Source organism: Buceros rhinoceros, unplaced genomic scaffold (assembly GCF_000710305.1).
Source record: "Buceros rhinoceros silvestris isolate BGI_N320 unplaced genomic scaffold, ASM71030v1 scaffold41495, whole genome shotgun sequence".
Lineage (NCBI taxonomy): Eukaryota > Metazoa > Chordata > Aves > Bucerotiformes > Bucerotidae > Buceros > Buceros rhinoceros.
This window is the reverse complement of record NW_010413015.1, coordinates 1,377-12,212: the sequence shown is the minus strand read 5'-3', so window position 1 is coordinate 12,212 and position 10,836 is coordinate 1,377. Positions and strand designations below refer to the sequence as shown.

General features: G+C 42.8%; 1 protein-coding gene across 1 annotated transcript; it reads right to left on the bottom strand.

The window, feature by feature from the left end:
* Positions 1–316: 316 nt before the first annotated feature.
* Positions 317–10,456, bottom strand: ZNF423 (zinc finger protein 423; the record flags this gene model as incomplete). Its single annotated transcript, XM_010136567.1, has 2 exons — positions 7,228–10,456; positions 317–401 (listed from the first exon to the last, which is right to left on the bottom strand). Coding segments are annotated over exons 1-2 (3,235 nt in total), but the record flags the coding sequence as incomplete, so codon positions are not given.
* Between the last annotated feature and the right edge of the window lie 380 nt (positions 10,457–10,836).

Here is a 10,836-nt window from a genome sequence, read left to right as displayed (position 1 = left end):
GCAAGTACTTTTTACATGGATAGAGAGAAATTTATGCTATCAAATGGAAGATACTGTCAAAAGTTTGATTTTAATATAAATGAAAATGCTACATGAGGACTCAAAAGGATAAGGAAAAAAGCTCAGCAGTAACACTTTTATAACCACATATTTAAAAAGCTTTGAAGTGAAGAATCATTACATCAAAATCATTTTCCTTGAAAGATAAAAAAAATAAATTACAGCATGAATATTAACAAGTTATTAGAATAGTGAATTTCAAAGAGTAGTAAAAAACAAGCAGCCGATGAGTGGCCTAGTTTAAAGAATGTCTTACCAATCATATGGTTAGCGACATGGATTTGTATCTCTCTCTCATTCTCAAAGGTCATCTGGCACTTGATGCATTGATAGGTCTTTTTCTGTTTAATAACCAAAAAGAGATTAGAGAAAACTGCACTGTAGCATAAGGCAAGTGTGATCATGAATACAGCATGTTACGTGCTTCAACTTCCCTCCACTGACTTCTCTTATGCTCATACATCCCCAACAAGACACCAACCAAGTTGGGCTCGGCTTTTCTGGGACCATAAACACAACCTCTAATTAACAGCCTGCTTTAGAAGAACTTTTAATTTCAACTTAAAAATTTTCAACTGACAGCACTTGAAAATCTGACTGAGTAGTGGAGCCATAATAAGATTGCTCGTATCATTTAACCCATTGCAGCAACAATTCCTGCAGAGCAAAACAAAAGACATTGGAAGATAACTTCCTTTACAGGAAAAGATCAGCTTTCTCAAAAAATTCCACCTCTAGTTAAACTCAATATACAGTAGGCAAAACACCTTTAGTTACTTGGGGAAGTGAAGGACAAAAGGAAAAAATATATTTTGTAATGATCTCCCATCAGAAATCCTGGGAAAATTGCATTACCACAGAGAATTCTTTCCTAGCACAATCTGTTGTGTATTTTCTCCATCTCAAAGTCATACCAGGCAGGCGTAGCTGCAGAAGGCAGGAGATAGTGCAAAGAGGCAATTACACGAACCATTTATTCAAACCGGGAAAACGGGGTTTGCACTCAGATCAATAGTGATCCTGCACTTGTGCAATATGACACGAAAAAACTCAAGAAACCATTTGAAGAAATTAAAATGCATGTGGACAATAAAGACCTCCAAGTTAGGAATAAAATAAAACAGGAAAAAAAATAAAGCTTTAGTACACTTTTGTACACTTAGTACACTTGTAAAAACTCTGATTGCCCAAAGCAGGAGTACGGTGCTCTGGCCTAGCGTGGGATCATGCTGCCTAAATAGACACCTTTCAATGTGCAGTTCAGAAAAATTGGACCTTTTGTGCCTACTTCTTCCTAGAAAATAACTCCTACTGCAACACTCGCCACCAGGCATGAGCATGCAGTCCCTGCCCTTACAGCTAAAGTGGACAGCGGCAGAGTGTGTCTGCAATCTCTGCGTGCTGGCCACAAGCTCAGTTAGCTGAGGAATGGATGAGAACCTCAAGCCATTAGCACTGACAAACCCAATTCAATAAAAAACACCCCTCAATTTTTTTGAAGCAAAATATTTTGTGGGTAATTTTTTGTGCACTTTTAGATGCAGATTATTTTTTCTTACACCATCCACACATGTAGGTATACAGTCCCATTTTGGGGACAGCAGAAATAAGTCAGAAGTTTTGAGTTAAACAGAGGAGTTGCTGTCACCCCCTCTGCGCATGGGATCCTATTTCCTCGAGCACCTGCTGAGGAAAGAACAAATTAGGTGCTGCCGAGAGCTTCTTAACTATTTCCCATGTCATCAATGGCAACAAGTTAGCCTGCTGGAGGTTAATGAACATGCAGTAAAACCATAACAGCGGATGCAGCAGCCTATGGATGCTATGCGTATTCCATGAATTCTGTACGCAGTGTGTGTCGCACACAGGCAGGGCTTTCTAGGCTGCAGTAACAATGGGTGATTAACATGATAATAGGAAGAAGGCTATACTCCATTGGCCAAAACCTGGCAGCCAACCACATAAAAGGAAATAGTTTGGATTGGCTAGTTATCCCTAGGCAGCTCAAGAAAGTATCCTCCTGGAGTCCATTCGGAAATCAAGGCTGTTAATGGAAAAGCAGCTGGATTTCTGCAGCACTCTTTCTCGGGAATCCGTTCCGGCAGACGAGCACAGCACACATACGTACACACGTCCTCTCAAACACACTGGCATACACATGCTGCGGGCTCCTAACTTTAAAAACAAAACACAAAAAAACTTGGGAGAGAAAAATGTGTGGTGAATGATTCATGTGGTCACATTTAAAACTTGAAACCTTCCTCTTCTGTAAAACTTCAAAGCTGACTGAGTTCTGTGCCTCCTTCAACACTTATCTCTGTTATGAGGGTTCCCTAAGCAACTAGCTAAAAAAGGACAATATTTCAGCTCAACTCTATTTCCAACCTTTAAAGCCATATTAAACACAGGCAAATGTTTCATTTTTTTAATTGATTTTGGTGCTTCTAAAAGCTACTTGCTAACAGATCTGGAGACAGGATGTCTTTGTTTATCTGCGGACCCACTGCGAACTCCTCCACACCATTTCACAAACTTATAATACAACACTCCTTGGCGTGACCACCCCTCAGAGAAGACGGCAGATTTCAGACTTCCTCTGAGCGTTATCTTCAGCCTCAGCTGAGAGGCGTGTGTGCAAAAGAGCAGCTTCACGGAGGTGATGGCTCTCGTGATAGAGTAACCCCCGCTTGATATGGAACGGGGTTGGTAAATGGCCTCACGCAGGCCACAAAATAACTATAGCTAGACAGTACCCAAATGTTTACGCGCGAGGTGGAAGAGCTGATTTTTTGGCTCATTACTAATTCTCTTTAAAAGAATATCACAAAACCAGACTTCCATTCTCAGTACGTGGGGAGCACTAGTTTTAATACAAGACTGCGATTTTTGTGGTACCAAATGCGATCTTCTACGACCATTTTTGTGGATATCGTGGCTTCATGAACATGGGTCAGTTATCCCTCTGAAGCTTTGTCTTCACAAGTAGTGACACCAAAGGTGCCCAGACTCTTTGAAGCTAACAGAGTCCAGGTGGTGGCATCTAGGTGACATAAGAGACCACAGGAGCAGGTCTTCAGCTCAAACTCCATCTATCCAAGATACTTAATTCTAATCCTGAAACAAAATAGTAGCAATAACAGCAGAGGCTTCTGGTGTCTTTTCTGAAGTAACTATTGTTCCCATGGGTTTTCCAGACTGTCTTCCTTTAAATCTGGAAGTGGTTTCCTGTTCTACAAAGAAAATATTCCTCCATTCGAGTGGATTTACAAGGGAAGAGAAGGGGTGTGGGCAAGAACAAAGAGAAGGAATTAAGTCCAAGAAAGTGTGCAGGAGAAAAGGAACTGAGTAAATGGACCACAATGGTGTTCATTCTTCCAACTTTCTATGCCACCTCCTTGGCTTCCTCAGACCAAATAACCTAGCTGGGCTAAAAATAGCAACACCATTCAAGACAGAAATTTAATCAAAGTCTAAGCATTTGCCACTGTCAATGCTAAACAAGCGTTGTTCATGGCAACTATGGCACAAAATGAAGATAAGCTTAAGGTAAAGAGCAGACTGAGAGGTGAGTGTTTCCGCTATTACAAGGGGTAATGAGAAATCTCAATACTAAACAACTAGTCATGCTTCTTAAGACACGCACACTCCTCTAGAAGGTAAGTTAAAAGGAATTAACAAAATCCATTCAAAACTAAAGCTCCTACACACAGAAATATGGTCAGAGAAACATCAAAGCATTACCTCTGATGGGAACGTAATAGAATAAAAAGAGGTCTTGAGCTATACATGTGCCAGATGTATGGTACCTCCTCTTGTGATGTCAAAAAAAAAAAAACAAAAACAACCCACCAAACTTCAAACTTTTAGTCCTCTCCAAACGGAATAGTTCATGTAAAACTATACGAATTAAACACAAATTGATATTAGAGCAAAGTTTTAATACTAAAGTGTATTTTATTTATTGCTCTCAGTGATGTTCTTTACAGAAGGCCACTGATTTGACTGAAGATCTCCTAATAACAAAGCCTCCAGTGCAGATGTTGCCACGTACACAAGGCAAAAATTTTGTCTGGAAATCTCTTTCTTGGCCATTGCGATTGGATCCCAGTTAGACATCTGAGAAGCAAAGATGATCAATTCATAGATATTTCTTAATATTGATTTTTTAAAATGCGAGGGAAGCAGCAGCATTTTCAAGGGTTATGTGCTTGCTTTCATTCTGATGGATAAAATAAACGCAAACCCCCAAACTGCCAAGCAATTCTGAGTGATTTTTTATCCTCATCTAGCTGTCTTCACCTGATTTTCAGATCAAACCTTCACAAATTCAACAGTAAAAATTCCAAACAAAATATAACAAAATACTCATACGTTCATTTGTGGTGCTATATCCATGTACATGTATAAATAAACTTAAAATGCTTACAGTAAAAACGAATTGTTCTTTTTCTCCTGCTCCTTTTCTTCCAAAATATTTTCATTTGTTTGTTATTAATCAAGAGCTAATATTTATTTTCTTCCTTTCTTTCACTTTGGAGTTAACTATTCATTTAAGCTTTTTGCTGAAATTCCTTTAGGTGTCCATGCTCACTTCTTCAATTTTCAAGAAGCGTAACTGCTGGTGGAGCAACTTCCAGCACGGAAAGAAGTGACAGGTTTTGTGTGCCATAGTCACTTTTTCCATTCACTTGGATATATACCCACTACTTAAAATCTTGTCTCCCTGTATTTTCTTTCTGACTGTACATTGTCCTAATCTTCAACGGCTTTTCTGTTTAAGAAAGAAAAAAAACAAAAGAAATGTGGAAGTGTTCAAGTACTGGAGGGAAGCAGCTCTTCTCTGGACACTGGCAGGTTATTCTACAAGGATTGTGCACTTAAGATTGCTCCAGTAAAACGGTATTTTGCCTGTGTGCAGCATGCTAACAAGATGATGAGAGAGATCACGTTCAACTTGCTTAGCTTTGCCAGGGAGCCAGTGAAGTCAAGGAAATGCTATTCTTGAAATACAGAGATCTATCACCATTTAAAGGCAGTGTAATTCTCTGAAAACCCCTGTGCCAGGCAGACGCAAAGGGCACTCACTGCCTTGAGAAACCTGAGTGAAACACCAATAGTTTCCACGTGAACTGATGCCAGAATTCACGTCTTGCACCTACAATGAAGGGTAAGATCATGAATTAACCCTAATAACAACAAATCTGCGCCTGGGATGCATACCATAAAGGTCTCCGATATTAGCGTACGTGCAGTCCACAGACATCTGCTGAAGGTACCATTTGCCATCACCACAAATGCTGATTTTCCATTATCTTCTACAAAGGAACTAAGACCTTTCCTCACAGGACGAAATTCCAAGTATTTACTTTATTGAAGAATGTAAAACTCTCCCCTGAGAGAAGTATGGAAGCTGTCAGTGAAAAGAAAGAGTTAAAACAAGAAATAAGAGCAGAAAACAACAATGCATTCTGCTTCTGATCGTCAGTAGGAAAGACAAGGCAATACTTCAGGCTACAGGCACTGCCATATGAAGTAAGAGTTAGTCCTACCTGAGAGAACAGAAGCGTTTTAAAGAATTTAGGAGGAGATAAAGGCCTGAGGAGGAAGAAGCAGAATGACCGAGCCATAGCCCCAGCCAGACTCTCAAAAGGTGTCACACCAAAGGAGGGTGCCTGGAAGCTTAGTCACGCATTCACTGCGCCCAGAGGGAACAATATCCAGATGTTTTACTAACAAAGGAAAAAAAAAAGTTGTTAAACTTTCAGTAGGAATTGCTCAGAAGCCTGGGACAGGGCACTGAGGCCATCGGGTGGGTGTTGGAGCAGGCGGTGCCGTGCTCTGGCGCGGCTGCGCACAGCCCCGCTCGGTCAGACGCTGCCGCCCTGCGTGCCTCGCTGTGAGCCGCAGGGAGCCAGTCCCTCCGGGGACACGGCCTGCGCCAGCTCTGCTGAAGACATCTCAGCCACTGTCCTCAGCATGTACCTAGGGTCTTCTCTTACTGATCCTCTTGGTGTTCTAGTTGAATGGTATTTTCAGGTTCTTTTAATGCAGTAAGATGTGTTTGTGGGTGCTTTAATTAGCAGATTGACATAAACAGGCATCTACGGCTGGAATTATTCATTAGGAGTTGGGTGCCTAATTTCCTTAGATGCTTTTGAAAATCTCACCCCATCATGTTTAATTAAAAATGTCAGATTATATCAATACTCAGATGTGTCTGCTGTTGGTCTCCCGAGACGATTTCCAAAATCTACTTCTCATTCCATCTGTTCCTGACAGAGGAAGGACTGACTTGGCCCATTCCTGAACCAAAACGTCAACAAAGAGTTTTAAAATACTATACACTGCAAATGATGTTAATCTCCTGAGTGGCCTTCTGAAACCTTTCTTGGGTCTGCATGTTCCCAGGTATCTTGCAAGCTAAGAAACGGGAAAGCAGGCTATCTGCGAACGTTCCAGGAGAGCAAACTTACACGTAACCGGCACTAGAGAACAACTTCCAGATTTGCGAAGAGAACTACCTATCTCACAGGAGGGCCATGACCGGGTCCCTTTACAATCACGTCTCAAATCACACACGCACACACGCGCCAGCACACGGGTACGCACACAGACACCCAAGCAGCCTCACAACATTCTCTCTGAGAGACACCCAGAAGAAAAAGCTCTTTAGCGCAGAAATTTGTTTTAGGTGGGAATTTGGGGGGTAGGTAGAACTCACTACATTTTTACTCAAAAGTTCCTTCATCCTCCTGCTTGTGTTTAGTTCCCTGATAATCTTATTCCTCAAGTATGACAGATCAGATTTTTTTTTTTCTTCGGGTACTCAGCATGCCCCAGCTTTTCCAGATCTGCCTGGTTAGTAGCATGGACAAACTCAATCCCCACCATTCAAGCATCTCAGCTCTCTGTTGGTAAATCTAGGGCAGTTTTATGATAAAAAATCTGATGTGCTGCCCCAGGAATCAAGGAGTCTGCGAGGCTGAGCAACATCTAATCCTTCCACGTGTGTTACTCTACATTTCCTCCTGTTTTGTTTTGGTTTTTAGTAGCACAAGTAATTTTATAAAGTGAAATTTTTTAAAAAAATAACATCGCATCACTTCTCAGTCACACTGAATGTCTACATGTTATCCCTCAGGCATTCTGAAGTTCAGCTGTACTTACTCTGGGAACAGGGGATGTCTGGGTACCTTTCCTTTGGCCACTAGTCTCAGGTGTCAGGTCTCGGTGGTCTACCTGAATGTGGCTCTCTAGGTCTTCAGCACTTTCAAATTTGACACTACACTCTGGACATCTCAGACTGCCACACGGCCTCTCGTTCACCTCCTGTGGAGTCAATCCCGAGGACTGTCCATTGGTGCTCCTGGTCATGCATCCAGCGCACAGGCCATAGGGAAGGCCGTTCACATCCAGTTTCACCAAGTCCTGCTTATTCCGGAACTCCTTCAAGCACAACGCACACTTGTAGAGTTTTTGCAAGGCCTGGCCATTGGGTGACGAGGTTGCAGAATTTCCTGCCAATTTCTGCATATGGAATGTCCCATGAATTTTCAGCTCAAGGGTAGAGGTGACCGTCTGCATGCAGACAACACAGCGAAAGCCGGTGAGGGAGTTTCTGAGATCTGGATGCATCTGGCAGTGCTCGATAAATTCCTCCTCGCTCTGCAGCGGCATTTTGCAGATCCGACATGTCCCTGTATCCAAACTCTTGCTGTGAGTGACTTTGTGCTCCGTCAAGGTCAGGAGTGACGGGAAGCGTTCCCCACAGATGGGGCACATGTAGTGCTTGGCTGGGCCTCGGTGGGTCTGCATGTGCTCTCTCAGGCCATTTTCTGAGAAAAAGGTCCTGGAGCAGATATTACACTTGTGGCTACCTTTGATGAATTCTGCTTTCTTCCTAGAGCAGTCGTCCTCCCCAGGCCTGATGTTATGATCTCTCAAACGATGGTTCTGCAAGAGGACCTCCATAGTGTAGGCAGCCCCACAAATGTCACAGCCATACATGGGCTCAGAAGCATCTACATCATCCTCACTGGCTTCGTGACTGTTGGAAGTATCTGGATTCTTCATTAACATGTTCTGGATGTCTGCCCCTTCTGTCTTCTTATTTGCTGGGGTCATGCCATTAGCTGTGCCATTCTCAGCGCTGGCATCAAAAACACAATGCTTCTCCCGCAAATGCTTTTCAAGCAAGATGATGGCATGAAAAGCTTTGCTACAAAACTTGCAGTTGTATTTTTTGCTGTGGGTTGTGATGTGGCACTGCAGTTCTACCTCTGTGCTGAAGGTCTCACCACAGAAGATGCACTTGTGAGACTTTGACGGATTGCCCAAGTGACTGTGCTTCACATGGATCTGGAGATCCACCTCCTTCCTAAAATCCCAGTTACAGGCTGTACAACGATACATCTTCTTTTCATTGCTATGCTTGACTGCCAGATGCACTTGGATAGATACCTTGGAATCAAAAACTTCTTGGCAAAGGGTGCAATGATACAACACAAAAGTATGCATGTCCAACAAATGCTTCTGCAAATCATCCACCGAAGAAAATTGTTTGTCGCAGCTCTCACATACATAATGAGTGGAAGTTGTCATGTAATGTACAGTGAGATGTTGCAGAAGAGACTCCTGGGAATCAAAGTCTTCTTTACACTGAGGGCAAGACTGTTTCCTCAACAGCAACTCCAAATGCAACTTTAAATGAGTTTGAAAACTTTCGAAATTGGAGAACTTCAGATCACATTGATTACACGGGTATTCACCATTAGACACTGAGTTCACGCTAGCAGAAAGCCGTTGCCTTTTAGGGGAAGAGACTTCAACATCAGAAGAAACTGGACTCTGCTCTGCTTTTGACTTCTTATTGTGTGCCAGAGGAATGTTCTTGTGGTTTTCTTTAATATGCTTTGTAAGCTTCAGGATGGAGCCAAAAATGGGGGAGTTTGTGCAATAAGGACATGAATAAACTTCCATAAAAGATTGTGTTGGCTGAATGACAGGGGAATCCAATTTTGAATTTCCTACATTGCAGTGAGTCTGCTGAATATGCTCAGTCAAGGTTGCTTCAGTCAGAAAGCCCATGGAGCACTGGTTACAGAAGAAAGCGTTGTTGCCATCTTGAGGGGTAGCGTTTGGGCCACAGTGAGTAATACGGATGTGTTCTTGTAAGCTGTTGATATCTGCAAACATCTCTGGGCAGTAGTTACAGTGAAAGGCAGAAATGTTGCTAAACTGCATCATGGGGTAGGCATGGTTTTTGTGCACCTTCCTCACATGTTCATTCAAGTTGTACAGTGTAGGCATGGAATCAAGGCAGATCTGGCACGTGTGGCTTTGCTGAGGTTTGTCTGCGTGGATGGTCTTCAGGTGGATCTCCAGAACAGCAAGGCTGTTGAAGTCACGCTTCGAGCAGTACGGGCAGCTGTAAGTAACTTTAGACCAGTTCTGGCCTTCCTCTCTGTCCACAGATCTGATTTTCTTTTGTCCTCTCAAAGGTTTTAAGGTCGAATCTGGGGTGGAACCTCTTTCCACCGATGCGCTGGAGTCGGGTGTTGCGCTGCTCATGGACGCCACACTCCCCAAGACTGGGTCGGGGCTGATGCTGTGATTGCTGGAGTCAGGTTGTCTGTGGCTGTCCAAGTGGCAATAGACTTCCTCCACCGAAGAAAACTGCTCCGGGCACATAGGGCACTTGTGTTTTTTGTTGGCATGGGCTTGATGAATGTGTGAGAGCAGCGAGTTTTCGTCTGCAAATACTTCAGGGCAATGAATACACTGCAAATCTGCCTTCTCGGAAAGCTGTGGGTGGCGTGTCATTACGTGCTTCTCCAAATCTTCAGTCTGACTGAATGTCTCTTCACAGTAATCACACATAAAATCATCCTTCTTCACCTCTTTCTCAGACTTTGCCATATGTTCCTTGTTCTTTTTATGAGCTTGCATGTGACTCTGCAACGAGCTGGTAGATGAAAACCCACGTTTACACACAGTACACTTGAACGGTTTGCTGGAGCTGTGGGTTTTCAGGTGAATTTTGAGGTGGTCGCTGCGAGAGAACGCAGCCTCGCATTCGTGGCAATGGTACTTTTTATCCCCCGTGTGAAGCTTTATGTGTCGATCCCTACTTCTCTTGTGCTTAAAAAGCCGGCTACAGTAGGTGCATTTGAAAGGTAGTTTGTCACTGTGGATCTGCTCGTGCCTTTTAAGGTAGCTCAGGCGAATGAAGGACTTATCACAAAACTGACAGGGATACGGCAGGCCAGTCCCCCCTTCCTCCTCCCCGATGCCGAGATCACACCCATCTCCTATCATCTGAGTGGGTGATGCAACATCTTTGCTGGAGGGAGATGAAGCCACCCAGGAGAGTTGTGGGTCGTCATCACCATCTGTAATGGGAAAGCAGAAAGGAGATTAAAAACAATTCCCAGTGCATCTGTGAAATAAGGACAAAGCTCTCAACAACACTATGGGCTTCTGCTACTACGGCATTTAAAAAAAAAATCAACCAAAAAAAAACCTCTTGAATTTCAAAGGAGGTTTGAGAAAGAGAAATATACATAATTCACAAATAAGCCAACATACAGTATTCATAAAAACCATTTTTCTTTAGCAAGTTTAACACCTGCTCACCGTACTGTAAAGCAATAAACAACGAATAAAGAAAGCAAACACAATGTGCAATGAAGCAAGACAAACATTTCAAAAAGCTACAGTGTTAAGTGATCACCTGTGATTTTGTGGGCCTTTTTAAATGCTACATCTAGATGATTT